At 33.6% G+C, this 23,222-nt stretch overlaps 1 protein-coding gene across 10 annotated transcripts in view; it reads right to left on the bottom strand.

Moving 5' to 3' along the window:
- Positions 1–1,318: 1,318 nt before the first annotated feature.
- Positions 1,319–23,222, bottom strand: part of LOC120634781 — an 82,557-nt gene continuing 60,653 nt past the window's right edge. For 3 of the 10 annotated variants that reach the window (XM_039905558.1, XM_039905560.1, XM_039905559.1), the window contains exons 6-19: positions 21,994–22,123; positions 20,915–21,032; positions 19,937–20,054; positions 18,370–18,459; positions 16,979–17,232; positions 16,426–16,529; positions 15,583–15,603; positions 14,997–15,182; positions 14,014–14,102; positions 13,005–13,105; positions 11,191–11,278; positions 10,210–10,422; positions 8,550–8,702; positions 2,704–2,778 (exon numbers count right to left, since the gene is read on the bottom strand). In XM_039905558.1, coding sequence (XP_039761492.1) covers positions 2,730–2,778; positions 8,550–8,702; positions 10,210–10,422; positions 11,191–11,278; positions 13,005–13,105; positions 14,014–14,102; positions 14,997–15,182; positions 15,583–15,603; positions 16,426–16,529; positions 16,979–17,232; positions 18,370–18,459; positions 19,937–20,054; positions 20,915–21,032; positions 21,994–22,123 — 1,714 coding nt within the window. In that variant the 3' untranslated portion in view covers positions 2,704–2,729. Of the gene's footprint in view, positions 2,779–4,251; positions 4,363–6,652; positions 6,683–7,631; positions 7,750–8,549; positions 8,703–10,209; positions 10,423–11,190; positions 11,279–13,004; positions 13,106–14,013; positions 14,103–14,996; positions 15,183–15,582; positions 15,604–16,425; positions 16,530–16,978; positions 17,233–18,369; positions 18,460–19,936; positions 20,055–20,914; positions 21,033–21,993; positions 22,124–23,222 lie in introns of those variants that run through there. The other 7 variants (XR_005659255.1, XM_039905561.1, XM_039905562.1 and 4 more) reach the window with 7 other exon arrangements.

Raw genomic sequence — 23,222 nt, 5'->3', positions numbered from 1 at the left:
TAGGAACTGTGCCTCGCTGCGGTGGTTTCGAGGACGTTTTAGATTTTATTTAGTTTTTAAATAGTTTATTTTAGGTTATAGTTATGTATTAATAAAAATTATATTCAACCATTATTGTATGCAGAGCATTAAGTCAAAAATCAGTTCAAACGCCCCGCGCACGTCTCACATTATACCCGCGGAATGTTGCTAGTTCACAATATTTTTTCCCATTTTCCTGCTAAATGGTATTAAGTGACTAACAGTTTTTCGAGAAAGCATTCTAAAGCGGAGTTGTTTTTTATGCTTCCATATGTTCTTAGTTATGTGCATGAGGCTTAACACCTACGCCACAGGTTGGTGCAGACGGGGCGGCACTTGGCAGTGCGTGTTCCTTGCATGCCTTATGAAGTGTTACTCTATTTATAGACGATGGTTTTCCAGTTACCATCAGGTGGGTCGTCTGCTTAGACAGTCAATTATTTTTATAGAAAAAAAGCTCTTTCAGTAGGTATTCCTAGTGCTAGTGTGTTCAGTTTCAGAAATGAAAAACCAGAGTACAAAAGGCTTTTTTTTATTTAAAAAGAAGAGGAAAATAAAATAACAGAAAACAATGCCAACATTTATATAAACAATATTTCGTCGTATTTTTAACGACACAAATAACTATGCGTTAGCAATTTTGTACCAGAAAACATTGTCATGTACATTTCTGCATATTGTCCATTTAACAAAAAAAAGATATTGCTACAAATATTTCTACGACACTATAATTTGTGTGTTAGGTGCCAGATTAAAAAAAAAAAATAAGTTAAATAAAATATGATACTAAAATGTAAATTTTTCAAAAATATTTGTAGCAAATACACTAAATAGTAAAAGTATCAAACACTCGTGACTCGTTTAACAAAATCACATTAAATACAAAAATCGAACAAAACATGGTGGTCAAATGTTGCCATACTGAAATTACGTTCGTGATAGTAAAATTTTGAAAATCGAAGCTTATAGCGTGTTTTTTTTTTAACAAATTGGTAAAGCCTTTTTAAAGCTTGACAATATTATTGCACAATTCGAGAGTATAATTTTGTGCGCAAGCACTTAAAAACTAAGTAATTATAATTTGATTTTCGAGCTTTCTTAGTGTTAATGCTCCTCATTTCTTCGTAAATATTAAAACCAAGTTGTGATGATATCATTTGGACCGCGTTAAAAACTAAATACAAATAAAATTATGTTAAGATTTTTTTTAATATTCGATACAGGTAACTTTGATTTCACTAAAAATAAATAAGTTAAAAGACGTTCAAAATATTTCATTAATAAGGAAACCTAAATAATAATAATAATAGTTTATTTTAATTGGTTTTTATTACTGGTAACAAATTTACATAATAAGTATTGTCGTAACATCAAAGTGAGGTAGCGATTTAAATAAATCCTCCTTTCGATATACTTTGGCTATTTTTTTTATTTTTAATATAAATATGGTAATAAAGTGAATGATGCGTTTGGAAATGGTTTTTAAGGTGGGTTCTAGCGATTTCTAAGCTAATCTAACATTAACGCCAATAGTGAGAAAAGCGGTAAGAACTTTATTTTTATAAAATTTTACAAGGCGACGTTTATACGAACAATTCAGTTAAAATAAACTCCTCATAAAATGAAAAGCAGTTATTAATGGTTGGCAGTGACTTTTTTGTTACTATAAAGTCCAAAACACTGACTCATTTATAAGCCCATCGTCATCGTCTAGGCGCCACATACTTTTTATTTCATACAAGTTAAAAAGTTGGTTTTCTATATTAATTTAACTGGAAATAGAATAGAGACTTTAATAAGAGCTGTTTTTTTTAACCACTGCATCAAAAAGCTGTGGTTACATGGCGTAGTTTTCTTATTAGAGCGAGAACTTTGAAATCTATTGTTACATCGATTTTACGATACAATCAATAATTGTCCGTATAAAACCCTAAAGGACAATGGGATTACTACGTTTCTTAAACCTAATATACAATTTCATATAACGTTTCACATACATTTATAAATATATTTTTGTAAAAAAAGCCTATAATATGTTTAAGTAAGTAGCGTACAATATGAGAAACTTGTACTTGAATCTTAATAAATTAAATAATTTAAGTATATATAATTATTTATAATAATCGTCAGCTTAGAGAGTGAACGCATGCAATTGGTTTTGTGACGTTAAATTAGTAATTGTCACGAAATTACAGTCATTAACCCCGCTGATTCTTTTTGAAAGTAAAATATAAATATTCATGTATAAAGAAATTCTTAGAAAGTATTTGAATCTAGTATATTACCCTAACAATAATTAAGTTCACGCTCTAAGCATTCGAAAAATATTTCGACGTAGTTTTGCGAAAACTTTCTAATCCACAATTATTCAAATCGGGCTCCGACGCAGCTACGTCTTATTCTTTCTAGTATCTCTTTGTGGGATTTTTACACAGAAAAGTCTATATTTTGCGTTTGTTGGTCCAACGCTCTAATCTTCAGATCTACCGACCAGGATTTGCGTAATATATTTCGCATTTTATAGTCCAGTTCTTCAGACCATATTTATGAAACTCTAGCGCGGACGTGCGTTCAGTTGCGGTGGGTAGGTATACTGCCGGTACATAAATGACGACTTGAGATTTGTGAATTCGATTGGAATGTTTTCGCATAGCTGCATTCAATTAGTTATTTTTTTATTATTTATTTATTTGTGCATAAGCCGAAGATCACAACATTCTTATATTTTTGTCTGTGTATGGAGACGTGATGTAAGCCCTGCAAAAACGGAAAACATTGAATTAATTATTTGGCACCATAGACTATAAACATCAGTGGTCAGCATAAAACGTACTCTTCCCTTATTAAAGAGGGATGAATAGTTATTTTTTTCTCACCAGTCTTATTAATTAAAAGATAAATATATATATATTTTTAGTCATAAAAAAGTCGAATAAAAAAATTATTAAGTTGATACGTATAAAAATATTTTTATACGTATCAACTTATTTTTAACACAATTGTTTTGTTTTAATTTATTTTTATAACACAGGTACTTTATAAAAAAAAGGACCAGGAAGATAATTTAGAATATACTCCAAACAGGTAAGAAAAAAAATTACACCGTTCAATGCAGCTTTGAGGTTTTAGGAAACATTGCAATTTTATATTTTTTTAAAACACAGACAAAAATTATGGATCCGATAGAATCCATAATTTTTGTCTGTGTTTTAAAAAAATTCAGCATCAGCGGTAGGAGATCCGTAGCTTAGTTGTCAAAGCGTTTCCAGTGTCGCAGGTTCAAATCCTCTCATTTCTGTAATCCTTAGATGAGTTTTAAAAATTAATAAAATTGTTATTTCCTCCAAGTGTAGGTAAAAACACTAATACAAATTTAAAAAATATATTGCAATTTGTATATTTATAGGTGTCAGTGATTTATGATCGTAATGATGGCTTAACGTGCTATTCGAGTCATATTTGGAATATCCTTCAGGGCAACGAATGGCTGGGATGTATCGTAGTTCCGCCTCTGCCCGCGACGTTTGCGTAACGAACGCTAAGTTGGCTTGCGCGTCGGTAATCACAATGTATACAAACATGACTCAAACGCAGTCGATAGATTTGTGCTGTCTTAACTATGTCATTTACAGTGTTAAAAAGTATATCCAAACATATAGCTAGAAATATAATCAAACAGTGTAGCTTTTACGAGAAAAACATACGTTGGATCTAGTTCTAATAAAAACATGCACACAACATTTTGGTAAGCAACAACAAACCAATTAATAAAAGTAAAAACTACGGGGAAAATTTTTCAATCGTTAAAGTTTTACGTGAAGAATCAATTAGAAAGATTCCATAGACGAAAGCAGCTGTCAAAACGTGACTTTGATTCCTCAGTTAAAGCTTATTTGTTTCAGTTTTTTTTTTAAAACGGTGCCCAGCGTGAAATTTGCTACCTCCAATACTGGGAAATAGTATTGTCATTAGATGGGACGCTCTTTTGATGCCATGTAAATCGTATTTAACTGTTACTCGATCGAATACGTATAAGTAGGTAGATAATCACACCCAGACACTCTGGCCTTGTTGTCTTTCTGAGACTGTTCATATGCGAACGAAGTAAAAGTTTCAATAACAAACAAACAGTGTCATTTTCGCTTTTACAGTATTAGTAAAGATTTCCGACAAAAGCATGCAACAACGAAAAAAAAACCAAGCCAAACAATTATAAAGGCGACTACAGACTTTAGTACTTTCAAAGGACCTGAATAGCTCGCGATTTTTTTTATTTTTTTTTATATTTTTTTCTTGCAGTCTTCTTAGCTTCTTTATTCGCTTAGCACTGGTAGCATGGATCTAGAAGAATAATTAATAGAAGGTTAATTTTATAAAAATATAAATGAACTATATCTAAGAATATATAACATTAAAGTTACAGTAAATCTGAATGATATATATATATGTATATTAGCTAAAAACAACTACTTTACTAATGATATCGTGCATATAACACTTAACACTGATCAATTAAAAATTGTCGACTGCGGATGTAAAGTAGAAACAGTTTTTCTTGAGCACAATACTTATAATACGTAGAATGGTTAAAAAGAATACGCAGTGACAACCAAAACATCAGTTGTGTTTACATTTAAGGTCATAGGCAACAAAAAGGTTTTGGGTTTGCAAGAAACAATCCGCACCCACGTTCATACGCACACGCATAAACTTGTAAATGTGATTTTAAGTCCTTCCAATTACAACTGAATCTTACAATCAGTAATTTATAAAAAATAAATTAAGGTTCTGACGGTAGTCAACAATTTCTAAATAACCATGTATATAATATTATCTATAAATTTTGTTGTAGTTATATTTAATTTACTATACTATGTCAGTTAAATATTTATAATAAAACTATATCTCACTGGTATCCTATAAATAAAGGCATTAATTTTAGCCTCCGACTTCACAACAAAATTTGATTCAAACTTATTGCAAAAGCTTGATCATCTAAAAATGAAGGTGACAGAAGGGAAGAAAACAAGCGAAAGCGTTTTAAAAATAATATAGTTCTAAAAACCGTAGAATAATGTTAAGATATTTATGTCCGTTTTCACTAAACCTAGAAAACGCTTAAGACGGATGCCTAATGTTTTGGGTGATGCATAGAAGAAAAAAAACGTTTCACCAACTCTTGGATGATGACTAAAGACGTTAAAATTACGGCACTGATTCAGCTGTGCGTAATGTTTGGGAGCTCGTAACCTGACACTTGACAGATGAAAGAAACATAAATTAGTTTTTTTTTATAACCTTAGATCCATACGAATAATGAAAAATAAGATAATACAAACACAATATACCGAACCTCGTGGCAAGAACCATAGACAAGCTAAATGAGTTGCCTAGTGAAAATCGATGGGTAAAAGGTATCTTGGAATCTTCTTTGATTAGGGGTTACTAGCTTAGGCATTGCCTAGTTTCTCGTTAGTGAAAACGGGCATTAGTTAAGTAAATCAAAAGGAAAGAATCATTTCTTATCTGCCTTAAAATTCAAAGAATCTTTCCATAACTTTTTAGTTTTAAAGCCACGACTAGGTTAGTATGTTTCTATTCCCGGGTTGGGAAAAGAATTATTGGGTACTGGATTTTTCTGTTAGGAATTCTTTGTACCAGTTTGGCTATAGGAAATTCGGTATACAACCAGTTCCTCGGAGAGCACTTTAAGCCTTATATTCCACATTGGAGTAGCCCAGTGCCTAACTTTACGTATAAGGCTTGTGATGATGATTATATAAAATGAATATTATTTATAAAAATAGTTGTTTTTTTATTTACTTTACACTAAAAAATAAGTTAGTTAGTTAAATAAAATCTTTAAGTGATACTAAAAATAAAGTAAAGTAAAACAAAACAAAAGAAAATATATGTATGTACTTAATTGCATCAATATGACAAACATTTAAACAGTGTTGCGCGCTCAGTAATGCATAGTGGATTCACACAAACTTTCCTATTTTCGCATTAATATACGAAAAAATAAACAAAATAACAGAACAATAGTTTTACAATTACACATTAAAAAAAAGATATTTAACAATTAACAACAATAATGACTTAACAAATAAACGTGGCGTGAAGTCTGAATAGCAATGTAGTGTTTTTCACGCTGTGTCATTCGATAGGCGCTGTCAGCTGTTGAATAGTGCAAAACTATTAAGGCGTCATTCCACGTTTATTTGTAAATACATTACAGTTGTTAATTGTAACACAACAATAGTAGACAACTACTTAAATATTTACTATTGTCTACAGACATGCAAATTTAGCCCGACTTAATTATTAATTCCAGTCAGGTTATACATTATTAAACTATTACCAGATTTAAAATCGCGTGAAATTTATAAGTATTATATATACTTATAAATTTTCAACTTTTTGCGAGGATAGAGTTAATATGAAATTCTATCTTTTCTACTTAGCATGCACACGCTAATTTTATTAAGGTGGTATTGATATGGACCTGTCAAACTACTCCAATTATACATCCGACTAACAGTTGGAACCGACAGTCTGCTAGTTCGCATATCTGTAGATGTTTAGTGACAAAAGCGTGATTTAAATTAATTAATGAACTACAAAATACCTTCCATTTCCAAAACTATGGGAATGGGACCTTGGCAGCATTGAAAATCAAAATACATATAAGCTGCGTAGCGGATCATGAATTAGGTTTAAGAGTTTACGAGATTGTTGTAAATGTTAATTGATGTTGTTATGGTAAAAAAAAAACTTTACAAAATAATTAGGTAACCAAAGAAACAGAAACTCAAACGATTCAAACCTTTTACTGAAAAATAAAACTATTTTTGTCTTGCCCGATAGAACCACGAAATACATTTTAGACCAGCAAAGTTTTCATTTGGAAAGTTAAAGACACAGTTGACTTAAAAACGATTAAACAAGAACAACAACAACAATTTAAGATAAAGCAATCGATCTTAATATGGGCTAACCAGTTAAATATGTTTAAATTAGAAATCTCGTAAACTATTTTTTATCTTCGTAGTTCTTTCTTAAAAGCGGCTTTTAAGAAAAATATTAATCTAGCACGTATAGTTATAGAAAAATAATCGTTGCTATTAGCATGACATCTACATTCTTTATCAATATTGTAAAAATACAAGCATAAAGACTACTTTCTGATAAATTAAATTGTGGTTTATGTTAAATATAAAATTAAATTCATGTTCTGTAAGTTTTGTGAATGAGTTAATTAACGTATGTAAGGATTTAACTTCTCCTTATATAAAACGAGGCTTTATTTAAACAACAGACAGAAATGATTTAACAATTTGTGTAATTTTTTAATAATAATTAACAACAACTTTTAATTAATTTGCTAATACTTTAATAGTTATTGTTGTAATTGTTATTTAGAAGTTTATTATTATAAAAAAATTAAAATAATGTTTAAAATTAATTTAAAACAAAATGTCTCAGCGTACCATTTAAATAAACTTTTTGAAGTATTATATTATAATAGCAATAAAATCTCGTTTTACTTAATAAACTTACCACCATTTCATAGGTATATTATTATATATACAAAGCACAACAATGATTATGTATTTGCCTACAATATGCTGGAATGATGCGGTTTCTGTTAACTTAATTCTAGCATATTTACGTCAGGTTACCATTTAAGCTGCTTGGGAAGCTCGTGTTCATTGGGTAGGCAACCAGAGAACGTATGTTACAATAAATATATAATTAATAGAAAATAATTATATTAATTATCTGTGATTGAACTATACTGTCACTATTTGACAGTTTATGACATTCTCAATTACTAGTGTACCTACTGTTCCATTCAAAACCTACAATTAATTGACAAGAAAATAAAGCTATATTACGTTAGTTAGTTTGCACATAATGTAACTTTTTGTTGCAAATGTATGGTAGTATATAATATAGGTGGAAGGAAGTGCTAGAAGTATAGCATTGCAGAAATAACTGTATATCAGTTTAGCATTCATGAATATAAGTTCTAATAAAACTCAGTTCACCCTTAATTTTTTTTTTAGTAATAAAATGAACTGTGCTTCTTGACGCTTGTTAGAGACAAGCGTCAAAGCGTATATAATTTAGTTAAAAAAGTTGTCAAAAAGTTGAATAAAAGCACTGAGTAGTACTTCCCGCTAAAAAATCACCACTATAAAATTAATTGTGTTATATAGTTTCATATTTTTCTTATCGGCCTTAAATAGTCAATATATAAAAAAAAAAATTGTATTTGTAATGATTTGCTTTATTCAAACTAAAAACCGCACTCAATCGATGTTTTTTTTTATTTATAGAAAAGTTGCCCTTTCTTTCTTTGAAGTTTACTTTTATTTAGAATTAGAATTTTATTAATTTCTTTAAAAAAGAAATCAGATACCATAAAGTTTTAATTTTTTTTTAATTTTTTTTAACAGACCAAGATATAGTGCTGTACAGCCGTATTTTTTTATTGTTTTTTTTAAAAAGCATATACTCACAGCTCCATATTGTGCACGGTGGACTTCGGGCAGGAGTTGGGGACCTTCACGTGGCAGTGTTTGTGGCATTTCATGGCGCAATCGCGGCATTCGTAGCCCTGTTTGCCGAGCCGACGCGCCACCGTCTTGTTGCAAACCTCACATACTGTTCCACTGGGGGGAAACAAAGCCGACGGTGAAAACCAACTTTTTAGGGCCAGCTAGTCGTATAAAACCCTAAAGAATATCTATAAATCAAAATTGAATGTTTTCTATAGCATAATTATTTAAGTATATTTATTTAAATCAATTAAGAGTTGATGATGAAAATTTTCTTAGTTATGGTCGTTTTAAGGAATTAAAATACTACTTGCTTCAACGTTTAAGGAAAACGTCGCGAGGAAACCGGCATGCCTGACGGCCGATTGGCGCATTGGGCCGAGCGACGCACCGACCCTGCTTTCTGGGTCTAAGGGGCGTGGGTTCGATTCCCACAACTGGAAAATGTTTGTGTGCTGTACATGAATGTTTTTCAGTGTCTGGGTGTTTATATGTATATTATAAGTATTTATCAGGCATCTTAGTAGGTACCCATAACACAAGCTACGCTTACTTTGGGTCTAGATGGCGATGTGTGTATTGACGCAGAATATTTATGCCTGAGAGTTCTCCGTAAATTTTCTTAAATGTGTGTGGAGTCCACCAATCCGCACTCATATACCGATACATATACAATCATAACTATTCTAATTTTTTTGTATTTAGACATAGTTGTGCGGAACTGTACCAACCCACAGTTCTCACTAAGTCATCATATAAATAACCACACACAATATTTTCTTGGCAGATTAGACAAGTTTTTTTTAATTTTATATGAATTTAGAATGTGGATTCTAATATTTTTGACACAGTGCACCATTTCAGCAACAAATATTCAGTACTCAAAAGTATATTTATGTATTTTTTTTTTCAGGAAGGCAGGTAGGAGTGACCGACCCTGCTTTCTGAGTCTAAGGCTGTGGGTCTCGATTCCAACTGATAATATTTGTGTGGTGAACCTAAATGTTTGTCAATGTGTTTATCTGTATATTATAACTATTGTTGTATATTATACATTTTCATCAGCTATCTTAGTATCCATAACAAGCTACGCTTACTTGAGAACTAGATTGCGATGTGTGTATCGTAATAATATATGTATATATATATATTTTAGTTTGTCGATTAACTCCTGGTAGAGATCGCTTGTTAGCGATAAGGCCGACTATTTCACCTGCCTAATATTTGTAATATTGTTGTAGTTAAACTTTGTATAATGGTTTGGTGTACAATTAATTGTATTAAATTTGGGTTCGTTTATACATAACGATGAAACTTACTGCAGTGTTAACATATATTTAAATGACAATTTGATCTTAAATTTGACTTGAAATCTTTAACTATAATTATTATTTCCATAAATAAAAAAAAATATTTTTTATTTTTTATTTTTCTTTTTATGAATGAGTTTGAGTCCATAAAATCATAAAAGATTTGCTTCTCGTTGACAGTAGATTTTAGGAGTGTATTTAAATTATCGTAAAACAACTTATTTTGACCACCCACACATTCAAGCAATTTTTTTATTTTTATCTTTCTTTTTTAAAATAAAAAAAATTGATTAAAAAAAATGTTTACTTACCCACTAAGATGTTTAGCGATGAAAGTGTGCTCGTTAAAAATATGCAACTTTACGCCTTTTCGCCTCCATCTGGATCGTTGCGCAACTGTCAAAGGCACCAGGTAATGCTTCTTAATCCCCGCCTCTAAGGTCTCCAGGACCAGGGTGGAAGCCTCGTGGATGAAGGTCCGGGCTGATGCTGTACTGAATCCGGAGACTTCGCTGAGGGACGATCTGGTCCGTTAATTTTGAATTTTTCGCGGAACGATGTATTGTTACGGATTGGGAAGTGATGATCGACATTTTTTTTCAAATGAAGATAAAAACGGACGAGAAATGATACGAGTTTGATAAAAAAATTAAAAAAAAAAAAAATGTTGGTATGAACCAAAAAATGTTTGATTGTTTATGGTTTTAAAGTTTTATTTTTATTAAGTTATGATTGGGAAAGTTCATGAAAATGGAGAAATGAAATTTTTTTTTTTAAATTAATGGAAAATAAAAACCAATACAAAGATTTATTAAAGCATTATGGGGAAACGATTATTCAAGCGTTTCAGAAAGTTAGAGAGTAGAAGAATTAGTATGAAAAACCAATGTTACCAGATTGCAGTGCGTTTTATCCCCAGCGTGAGTGTTGCCAGATGGAAAAAGAGAAAAAAAATACATTTAGTGCTAATGTTATCTATAATCGCGTAAAATACAATTATTTAATTGGACCTAACTGTTAGAAAGCTATATTTAACGACTTTTATGTTATAATAAATACCACGTTATAATAATATCATGTATAGTAATTATAACTTATAGCGCTTTAAAGTTTTCCTGTTATATAGCACTTGTATATAACTAACTTTCGAATAGATTTAAATAATAATAAAAAATAACAGAAAAATAAAAATATGTACAAGTTAGCAACTTTTGGTTGTAAAATTTATATATTGACTAAATTTTTTTTTTTTATTCTTTTTTTTTTATTTAAAACCAAATTATTGTACACACCTTCGTGAAGTTCTAGATTCATCTCCAGATTGCGCGGGAGATGCACCAGCTGAGTACACATTTCTATTGGGCAGAGTGAGAGCTTTGTCTGAAAAAAGAAACATAACAACTCACTATTTACTCACATTAAAATTCAAAATTCATTTATTTCAAGTAGGCCAAATATAAGCACGTTTGAAACGTCAAGTCTGGCTGTGTGTAGTGACTCTACCACCGGTTCGGAAGGCAGATTATACCGAGAAGAAGCCGGCAAGAAACTCAGCTGGCAAACAAAGACAATGACAGCGGACGGGAGCAGTAGGCAGCGAATCTGCTTTCTGGGTCCAAGGCCGTGGGTTCGATTCCCACATCTGGAAAATGTTTTTCACAGTCTGGGTGTTTATCTGTATATTATAAGTATTTATGTATATTATACATTAATAATATTCAGTACCCATAACACAAGTGACGCTAACTTTGGGGCTAGATGTCAATTGGCTTTGGGGCTATTGTCGAAGTATAAATGCAAAAAAAAAGAACTCATTCTGAAAATATACTCTTAGTATGTTTGTCTACTCTTCGTGTGTCTACTTAAGAGATGCTCCATGACATATTTGTGTGGGTTGTAAGGAACATGCCACGCTTTGTATTGTTAAAATAAAATTAAAGATAGTATAAAAAGAGTGGTTTATTTTTTACTTTTCTTTCCCTCTCTCTCTCCTGTTAAAAATTCAAAAAATTCAAAATTCAAAATTCATTTATTTCAAGTAGGCCTAATATAAGCACTTTTGAAACGTCAAGTCTGTCTGTGTGTAGTGACTCTACCACCGGTTCGGAAGGCAGATTCTACCGAGAAGAAGCCGACAAGAAACTCAGCAGTTGCTCTTTTCCAACATTAACAATTTACATTTCAAAATTCATTTTTTCTATCTTGTGAGAGATGATAGCGGAGCCGGATGCTTCCAAGCAACCTTGTCATTAAGAAATTCATCAATTGTATAATAACCTCGCTGTAATAAATGTGTTTTAACACATTCTTTAAACTTATGGATTGGTAGGTCCCACAAATGACTTCTGCACCTTTCGCAGACGATATGCAGATGTCACTAATTTATGACCATTTCTTGTAAGTCGACTGTTAGGGGTATAAAAATAAGGGTAAGCCACTAATCGGTTTCTACGCAGCGTTTCACCGGAACCGATAAATCGCTTGGCTGCACATCTTTATCTAGCCACACCAAATCCCGTCACCCAGACCAGACCAGAAAAAAAAACGGAAATAAAAAATTCTCTAATTCTCTATGCCGGGTGTAGAAACCTGGATTTACCAATTATAAGACAAACAGCGCTCGCCAATGTGCCTGGGAGGTCGATAGTGATAAAGTACTTTGTAGTGTGTGTAAAATAACTTCCTAAAAACCCTTTTCCGTAGTCTTTTACGCAATTGCAATTATCCCTCCAAAATTTTATGTTGTGTTGTCATTTCTTTTCTGGTCTTTGTAATTTTTGTAGTCTGCAATAAAAGTGCATTTCATTCATTCATTCTTTCATTCGTTCTTTCATTCATTAATTCTTTTATTCACTGGTAATTTTATGTTTAAAGTAATTCGAATATCACATGCTTCAACGGTGTAGGAAAATACGTGAGGAAACCTGCACGCCTGAGAGTTCCCCATACTGTTCTCAAAGGTGTGTGGAGCCCACCAATCCGCGCTGGGCCAGCGTGGTGGACTACACCCTTAACCCCTTCTCATTGTGGGAGGAGACCCGTGTTCTGTAGTGGGCCGGTAATGGATTTTTAGTGTCATTTCATTAATTAATTAAAAACAGTTTACCGTGGCTATTTCTTTCGGCGCTGATACTTCTGATACGCTGGTTCTCCATATCCTGGTCTTGAAGGTCCAAGGAGGCGCCGCGAGTTCGCGCTCTGCCTAACCTGAAAAGGGAGTTTCGGTAATAAACAGTTTGCTTAGCAAGTGTTCAGGAGCTATTCGATTTGGTTAAACCATCTCCTTTCTACAATCGAACTGCGAGGTACCGAAAGAATCTTCACCGTTACGTTATTGGAATACCATCAGCACGTAGCTTTCGCTTCTTCCTTTCTGATGCGCACCGCAAAAGCCTGGGATGCCCTCCCATTAGGGTTGGGAATTGGCGGGATTCTCCCGAATTTTCGTATGTCCTCCCGACTCCCGACAAAGCAAATAATCTCCCGAAAAGCAAGTTCGATAATTTCAAGATCACATTTTCGTCAAACGAAACTTGCAAACAACACACGAAAAAAAATTACAAGTACTCGAACAAATGGCAAGAACAAAAACAATAAACATGCTCATTCCGTTCTTATCTTATGTGTCACAAATACCTACTATGTTTTTTTTTCTTATATCTACATTGCAATGCAAAAATATGTTTGTTTACTAAATATATTATGTATATATATATTATTAACTTATTTTTTTATTTCATCCGACCAAAGCCCTAAAAATCGGTCATTGCTCCTGATAACATGAAGAATCGATCTGGCAACCCTGTCTCCCATCTTCCGTTTTCCCCGATACACATAGCTTAGAAAAGTTAGAGGTGCGTGCTGGGATTCAAACTCGGCCTCCCGAAAGTGAAGTCGAGCTCCTTCCCACTGGGCTAACACCGCTACCGTTACGCTCTTTTGTATGCAGCTCAATAAAATCGTAATATTCGCATAGCGTATAAAATCGTTATTAAGATTCAGTATCACCAGAGTTAACATGTGTATAGCAGATTTTTTATTCGTATGTTTACTGATGCGTTTGAGAGTTAATTAATTTTGTTCTCTTGAATTTACATAAGTTTGGAAAGTAGTACCTCCGTTTGATAGTGCCAAAGAAGTCCCTTTTTCTCTTTTGTCTGGGTGCAGGCTCGGGTGTAGCTTCCATTTGGACGTAGCCGCCTTGCTGTTGAAATATTACAAGCGTAAACGTTAAATTGAAGTCAAAGTTCGACTTTATAACGATACCTGTTAAAATTAAAAGAAAATACAAAATAACGATAAAAAAACCGACCAGAATTGATAGAATCGAATAACGATTGAATGTTTAAGGGCCTATCTATACAAAATATTGTAACGACGATAATTTTTTTTTTTGTTTATTTGTTGGGTACAAAGCTATATATATAAGCTCCAAAACTAATGGACCGATTTTAACCATTGTTTTACCTAAAGAAAGCAAAATGAGCACGAAGTAACATAGAAAATAATTTTATTTATAAAAAAAAGTTAAAAGATCCTTTATAAAATTTTACCTAAAGTATCAAAATTTTGCGTAAAAGTTAAGTATTCGATACATAAAAGTTTTGTACTACATGATAGTACTACATGGTTAAAGTATTTACTCATTTATTCTTCAAAAATAAATAAAGCGTAAATAAGGCGGATGAAGTCACGGGCAACAGCTAGTTAAAAAAAAATAAAGGAATAAATTTAACATTTTGATAGCTGTTGAGAACCTGTATAATTGGATCTCCAGCTAAGTTATTTATTATTGGCAAGTCAGCCCGTATTCAAATGGACAGGAATGCAATTTTAAGAAGTCGTCCTACTATCTAAAAAGGCGATTAAAGATGACCAATCGTTTAAATTTGACGTAATTATCGATTTTATTAAACCCTAAAAACATGACTAAATAAGCCAAGTATTTTTTTTAATTAGGTATATGTCCTAAACACAGAAAGTCGAGAAAAGTAACAAAGTGCTGCAAAACTACAAATCAAACAACAAAAATCATACAACATTTAGTAAATGTTAATAAAAATGTAAAGAAAATATTAAAAAAAAAAAAACAACATACTTTTATCACTTCTGTGTCGCCATTAGCCTTGGCGCCGTTTTCTTTAATCCTTACACTTTTGGCGGGAGATTGGTTAGGGGTCACACTCTTTTGCTCTTTAAACTCTTGCTTGTCTATGACCGGTAGATTGCTCTCTACGGCTTCCCTCTCGACTTCAATAAATTTTCCAGAGTCTGTTATTTCCACCTTTTTTGGGAGGTTTTTTTGGGTTAGTATGGCAACACTGCACACATTTAGTAGCAATTTGAGATTCTTAGTTTATGATTGGTACACAGATAACTTGTAACACTTTTTTTTTTTTTTTTTATAAAATGCTTTAAAATATCATTGTTTAAAGCTTTTTTAAAATTATTTTAAGTTTTTTTCTGAGTTTGAAATACTAAACCTCTCATAATTGTTACCAATATACGAAAAAAAAACACATTTTAAGTTTGAGTTAATTTGGGGGCTAGCATGCGATAAAAAATCAATAAACAAAAAAATATTTACAAGATTAATGTTACGAGCTATAATCGCATGAACAAATGACATCAAATACTAAGTTAAAAGTTTAACATGTTAAGTATCAAATGCAATCAAAACTAACCTTGATAGACTTCGTCGGCTCCTGCGACGTTTAAGTCCATACGCATGCAAAAAAAAAAACAAAAACCATTTGTTTGTTATTTACATCTATGTACTCATGTTTTTTTGTTAACAAAAAAATGTATGAAACTTTTTACTAAAATATGTACTTGGAAAAATTCGTCTACCGTATGGTATAGTTCGCATTGTAAACAAAATTAAAAAAAAAAACAACCTAAAAATCAAGAGTGAATATGCGTCTTCTGGGCAGGCACGCTCCACCTTAGGGTGCACCATCAGGTGTGATCGCAGTCAAGCGCTCGTCTATATATACAGTTTAAAAAAAAAACCAGAAAGTTTTTGCCTTGTCGTTCCTATAATTAAAACTAACACTTTTTGTTCTACGACTTTTTTAAATACATCATTAATTTATTTCACACAAAAAAATTAATAACTCATGTTACTTCTGTAAAGTGACATTACACTGTGAAACCAAATACATGTGATTCGAGCACGTGGCGTAGTCGGGTCATTGACCGCACGATAGACTCGGTTCGCGCGCTGTTGCCGATGTGACATTACAGAGTAGTAACAAATAGAGTTACTATGTTAAATATTGAGTATTGAATATTTCACAAACTATAGAGTAAAAAAAAAAAGTTGTAGAGCAAAAGTTGTTTGTTTTAACGCGAACAACCACAGGTCGGGAGCTTTCTGATATTTTTATTCAACCCTGTGTACATGATAAAAAATCCCAAGGAAGGTTGGTCCCAAAATATGCCAGAACCAAAATATTGTTTTTGTGGTTTCAAGTGTTAAGAAGACATGTTGAGCCAACCACAGATAATGTAGAATAGGAACTGACCCGTTGCACAGAGTGTATGATCAGAGTGGATTTGTTGGCTGCGCTGGTTGGGCTGAGTTCCAGCTCACGCAGAGCTGACTCAGTAAGCTGACTGGTGTCATGACCTGGAACCAGACAACAAGACTTTTTTTTAATTCCACTACAAGTCAAAGTCAAAGTCAAAGTCAAAAATATCTCTACTCAAGGTAGCCCTTCAATCAATCAATTTTTATTTTTCTTGAATATGGTACATGCAACATGTTTAGATAGGTGTTCATAAATTTTAATAAATATCACTGGTCACATATCCTGCCAAGTCGCATTTAAATAAATTACTATTAATTGTTTTAATATTGGTAGAGTCACTACAAACATATACTTGACGTTTCAAAAGTGCATATAAAATAGGCCTACATGAAATAAATGAATTTGAATTATTTAATTTCTCCTGCTTTTCGCGGAGTATAGCAAATTAAGCTTAATTTTCATAATAAACCCTTCACATTTGGTGCACCCGTGCCCTGTAGTGAACCGGTAATGAGTTCACAATTACGACGTTAGATGAGCATCTTACCGTTTTGCTGGAAAGTAGTTTTGGTGGTGGTGGTGAGACGTCCTTGAGGCGACACTGTGCGGAGACTCTCCTTGATCTTGAAAGGCTTCGAACCCAGGTCCGGTATGTCCGCGCCTTCTATGAACAGGAACTCGACGGTGAGGCTTCCGCTGACATCGTGGTCCTCCATGGGTCTCGTCTGGAGCCCTATCTGCTGGCGCTGTGAGGGTGCTGCCAGCAGCTCGTCTATCCCCACAAGACCTAAGCCCAAGAACCTGGAATAACAAAAAAGGTCAAGGGTATATTTTCCACGCACTATGTAGGGTTCAGTAGACGCCTTTCGCGATATGTAGTTTTTTTTTCCTGAATTATTTATATGCGTTTCCACCTATCACCTACGTACCACTGACAGTTTCAGGGGGCATCTAAATCATAATATAGTATGATTTAATATAAAACCTTTTAATACAAATAGGAAATCTTAAGGGAAATTATATATATATATATATATTAGCTGTTGCCCGCGACTTCGTCTGCGTTTGTTTTTGTATTTTTAAAGCATTCAGTATCGCTAAGCCTTAAATTAGTATAGTAGTATTATATATATATAACATCTGACTGTCAATTAATTATAGAAAAATAATTTGCAATAAAATAAAATTGCGACTATAATTAAAAATCTAAACTATCCTATCTCTTAAGTTGGAACAGACTGCTCACGGTGTGCCAATATAATTTAAAATCGGTTAAGTAGTTTAGGAGTCCATCGCGGACAAACATCGTGACAAGAGATTTATATATATTAAGATATAAGATATATATTATTTTTTAAGTGATTCTTTTTTGTTTCAACTTTAATTTTATCTTTACTTTTTGTTTAATTTAATTCCAAGTTGTGTACACATACTTTGGGTTGTAGCTTAGAACAAAACTTGTTATTACTTATATTCACTATAATATAGTTATTACCTGTTTTGTGTACCTAATAACAATAAATAAATAAATAAATGATGAATCGTTAGCGGTTTGGTCCGGTGGGAGGCTTTGGCCGTGGCTAGTTACCACTTTTCCGACAGAGACGTGTCCTTAAGCGATTTGTGTTGAAAGCGAGTTATTTAATTCATGAGGAATCATGACCATGTAAAAATATTAAATCAAAAGAAGCATATTTCTTTTTCAATACAAACGAATTCAAAACATTCTAAGTGTGGCAACCCTATTGAAGATAAAAGACCGACACGCGCATAGTACCTATGCTGATTTCTTTCAGTAAAAACTTTGGCAGTGGTTTACTCAAGAACTATTAGCGTTTCAGTTTCACAGATAAGTCTCATAGACAGTAGATAACGTACCTCTGAAGCATATGAAGTATTATTTCGGTTTTCATTTCCGCGTTGTATAAAGGTACTTACCGATGCTGTGAGGTAGAATTTCCAGGAGACGGCGGCCCCGTGCGGTCGTACACCTCAAACAACAACTCTGCTGTTTGTGGAGACAGATCGCTGTAAAAGAACAATCTTTGAGTGAATGAATGGGTGAATGAATGGATGAATGAATGAATGAATGAATGGATTAATGAATTATTATTTTTTTCGACAATACACACATCGCCATCCAGCCCCAAAGTAAGCATAGCTTGTGTTATGGGCACTAAGATGGCTGATGAATAATTATATGAATAATATAAATAAATACTTATAATATATAGATAAACACCCAGACACTGAAAAACATTCATGTTCATCACACAAACATTGTCCAGTTGTGGGAATCGAACCCACGGCCTTGGCTCAGAAAGCAGGGTCGCTGCCCACTGCGCCAATCGGCCGTCAAAATGAATGTCAATGAATGGATGGATGAGTGAATGAATATACTTTTATTGCACTCCACAAAAAGAACATTAAAAAGAAAAGTATAACAAAACAACGTATAAAATTTGGCGGCCTTATCGCTTCATAGCGATCATAATCTTTATTTTTAGGTCGTAAAATACTCGTATATATTTGGAAAATTATGGAAATAACTCAGTTATGCAATTTTCCTTCTTTTTTAAATCAAGTGATATTTACGAAGATTACGAGGTACGTGTTGGAGATCGAACTAGGTACCCCAGAGTGGGAGGCCGAAGTCCTAACCTCACGACACGACACTAGTAACCTTATACCATTTAGCAGTTGACAGTAATAATTTTTAATGTTCTAAACGTTTATCATAAAATTATTTTTATATTTAAAAAAAAAAAACGACTTCAATATACGCCCAGGAACTAAAAAGCAAAAAAAAATTGGTATTTTGTTACATTATTGTTGATTTTTAATAACAGCTCGACCGATTTGGTTGAAATTTAAATGGGACCACCTGGAGAATAAATGGAAATTAAATAATGTGTTAAAACACATTTATTACAGCGAGGTTATTATACAATTGATGAGTTTCTTAATGACAAGGTTGCTTGGAAGCATCCGGCTTCGCTTTCATCTCTCACAAGATAGAAAAATGAATGTTAAAATATAAAATGTAAATTTTTGATGTTGGAAAAGAGCAACTGCTGAGTTTCTTGCCGGCTTCTTCTCGGTAGAATCTGCCTTCCGAACCGGTGGTAGAGTCACTACACACGGACAGACTTGACGTTTCAAAAGTGCTTGTATTAGGCCTACTTGAAATAAATGAATTTTGAATTAAAAATATGCCATTAGTGTATGTTTTAAACGAAAATAGAATATTTAGAAGTTAAGACGTCGACGAATTGAGAACCTCCTTCTTTTTGAAGTCTGTTTGAAATGGGAAAAATAGGATAAAGTTTGTGAGCTAGCAAATTTCCGCGGCTGTAAAGTGAGAAGTGCGCAGGGGGTTTCCACCGTTTTTGGGACACAATGCACTGCATACTATAATAGCTGAAAGCGGATTCTGTATGTTCTTAACTCTGTGGTTGTTTATCTATTACAGCTTTTTATGTTTTGGTTTTTTTTTTTAACTTACAAAAGGAAGTGTTCCTCCCATTGAGGACTGGTAGTGTCTTTCTTGAAGCCGGTCTGATTCTTCTGCGGAGGTTCATCCATTTCCACCACGCAGTATGGCGCTACGCAGCCGGTTTTACCTGTGGAACCAAAATGATATTAGTGTCAATTTCATAAGAGAGAAGGTTACTTTTTAACCGACTTAAAAGGAAGAGGTTTAAATTAAATTATTGCACTTAAAATCGTCAATAGGACATTTATGCACCTTTCAAACAAAAAAAAGTAATCTGCCACTTCTTCTAAGTAATATCGATTTTGCATGTCGTAGGTTAAATGCAAGGCGTAAACCTCCCTTCGCGTGGGCTAGATGGAAGACAAGGTATAAGGCTTTTAACAACAAATATTGTGAGACGGACATTTTTCATGTCAAAATTGGCACGTTTAGAAAATTTATTTTGACAAAATAAGTACTATAGCTTTAAAGTTTTTGTTTTTCATTTTTGTTTTACTTACATTATTGTTATTTTTTCTTTTTTTTGTATAATAATTGCTTGCTAGGTACTTACTCCTAAGCAATTGTGGTTAATGTTATCGTGTTATATGTATAACCAAGTTGTGGAAACTTTATTGGTCTATGTGATACAAAAATACGGCATTACTTTTATGTATAATTATACTGTTTGTTTCCCTTGAAAAGCTAATAAATAAATAAATAAATAAATTATATAGCGGCGGCCATCTTGAACCGATTTTTATCAAACATAGCTACGAACACACCCGACTTATGCACCTATCAAACCAAAAAAAATAAACATCTAAATGTGTTATACGTTGGAGTGTTACAATGCCACACACACACCCACGCACACACACACGGGCACGCATACACGCACGCACGCACGCACGCACGCACGCACGCACGCACGCACGCACGCACGCACGCACGCACGCACGCACACATACTTATAACAAACGTAATAAAGTTATGTTCCATGTTTACCCCCGATGTCTTTAGCACTGACGATCTTAACTAGGAGCCTTTTTTCGCCCAGCAGTTGGACACAGCCGGCCGTCGAGTTCGGGGTAGAGGTGTACATGTTCTGACGGTCGGAGTGCAGCTGGAAATAAAGATGGGCATTTCATTTTTATAGTACATATATGTAGGTATGTGTATAAGTATATTTTGTAGTAGATATGTATTTGTAGATGATAGCAAAGTGGTTAGGAATTCGGCTTCACTTTCGAGGGGCCGAATTCGAAGCCCATCCAACCTCTAATTTTTTTAGGTAACACCCGTCTGCCTAGCGTGGTGATTACGGGCAAACTCTCCCGTTAGGAGAGGCCTTTAGTCCAGGCGTGGACTGTTGTGGGATCGGGAGTGGGCGTGGTAATGGGTGTGGATGTGGGTATGGCTATGGGAGTGGCTTTGGGTGTGATTGAGGGCGTGGTAGTGGGAGTCGCTAGGGGGGTTTTTCTTTAAAAACAATACAATCCTAAGAATATTGACGTGGTAATGGGTGTGGATGTGGGTGTGGCTGTGGCAATGGGAGTGGCTGTGGCTGGCGGAGTGGGAGAGGCCAAAGGCGTGGCTGTGGTTGTGGCACTTTTTTGTGGTAGTGGGTGCGACTGTGGGTGTGGCTATGCCTATAAGTTTGTGAGTAGGGGTGGTTAAGGGGGTTGCGGTGGCTAAGGATGTGGTTTTGGCAGTGAATTTTTATTTATTTCAGTTAAAAAGTACACTTAATCAATGTTTATATTACAGTTATGTTAATTATATGAAAAGCTAAGTTTTGTGTAGCGCAATGTCTCCGATCTCTTAATTGCACTTAGTTGAAGGGTGCAGATGATATAAAATGAAGCAAATCTCCAGTGCGAGTAATAAAAAACTTAAGGATAGGCTTTGTAAGAGTCATAAAAAGCCTACATTTAAGTATTTCTAACTCATACTGGAGATTTTCTTTAATTTATATCATCTGCATACCCTGTGCATAACGTCTATGCACGCCACTGAGCGAGATCAGCTATTCGTATAGTTATACGATGCTTTATAGCTTGCTATTAAGTATTATTGACACTTACCATAGAGTCATAGTGGAGGGGTAACCGCGGTCCTGCCTCGGGTACATATCGTCTGAGGCGTGGACAGGTGGGGTAATGCGCGAAGTTGAAGTACAGATGAGTGTTCCGTAGAGCGCTCACTACTATGTCACTGTGAATATATTCAATCAATTAAGATGGGAAATATATCTTAAATATTGCTAGCTTTATATTAAACTATGGAGTTTGATGAAGGCTGTGTGAAGGCAGAAATTCTAATTTGTTATTATTTTGTAAATTTAATATGATATCTCCTGTAAGTTTTTTGTTTTAGCTTTTGATTATTACTGTTTATAATTGTTCTGTTAAATAATAGTGTAGATAGTTACCAAATAAAGAATTATAATTATTATTTACTAGATATCATTGGTTGAATTTCATTTTTTTTTTTTAATTCTTATCAGTGCTGAGTATTTTATATTTATAATTTTATTTTAAACTGTTCTAAATAAACAAGAAAATATCAGTGCTTGAAAAATAAAACACTTTTAAAAATCTATAAGAAAAAATATCCACCCTCTTTTGAATGGGGGCTTTTGAATGCCCAAGCATCCGGCGGTCAGGGCTCCAAAGTGAGGAACCTCCTCACAATACGCGCCGTTTCAAGGACTGCCTTCTGTATCCGACCCTTGGTCCAACAACCAAGCAAAAGCTTCTTAAGATGTTGGTCGAAGCTTTTCACGAGAAGACCATTGACTGAAAGGCCGATCGGAACAATAACGGTCGACTCGACATAAGTTTAAATTTTATTCATTACATCGACAATAGCATCAGCTCTTTCAAATTCTTTTCCAGGAGATGCAGAGTGAAAAGGACAGCACTACTTTTGGACCGTCAGATTAGTTAACATATTCGGTAAAACAGACTCAGAACCAATGTTCGTTATTTTTTTTATTTTTTTATTTATACACTTTATTTGTACACCACAAATAGTAAAAAAGAACAATGGACACAACAAAAATCAACTTAAAAAGTAGGATACAAAGGGCGGCCTTATCGCTTAGTAGCGATCTCTTCCAGGTAACCTTAGGATTAGGAAAACCAAGGGAAACCGATTGGTGGGTGTATTATTATTATATACATACTTACGAACAATATCACACTAATACTTATCAAGATACACATAAAATACTAATAATAATAAACTAATATATACTAAAACATACTTAAATATGAGTAAGAGTTAATCACTGTTCGTTAGAGCAGTATAC

The sequence above is a fragment of the Pararge aegeria genome, chromosome 25, assembly GCF_905163445.1.
Source record: "Pararge aegeria chromosome 25, ilParAegt1.1, whole genome shotgun sequence".
Classification (NCBI taxonomy): Eukaryota; Metazoa; Arthropoda; class Insecta; order Lepidoptera; family Nymphalidae; genus Pararge; species Pararge aegeria.
This window is presented reverse-complemented; position numbering and strand designations above follow the sequence as displayed.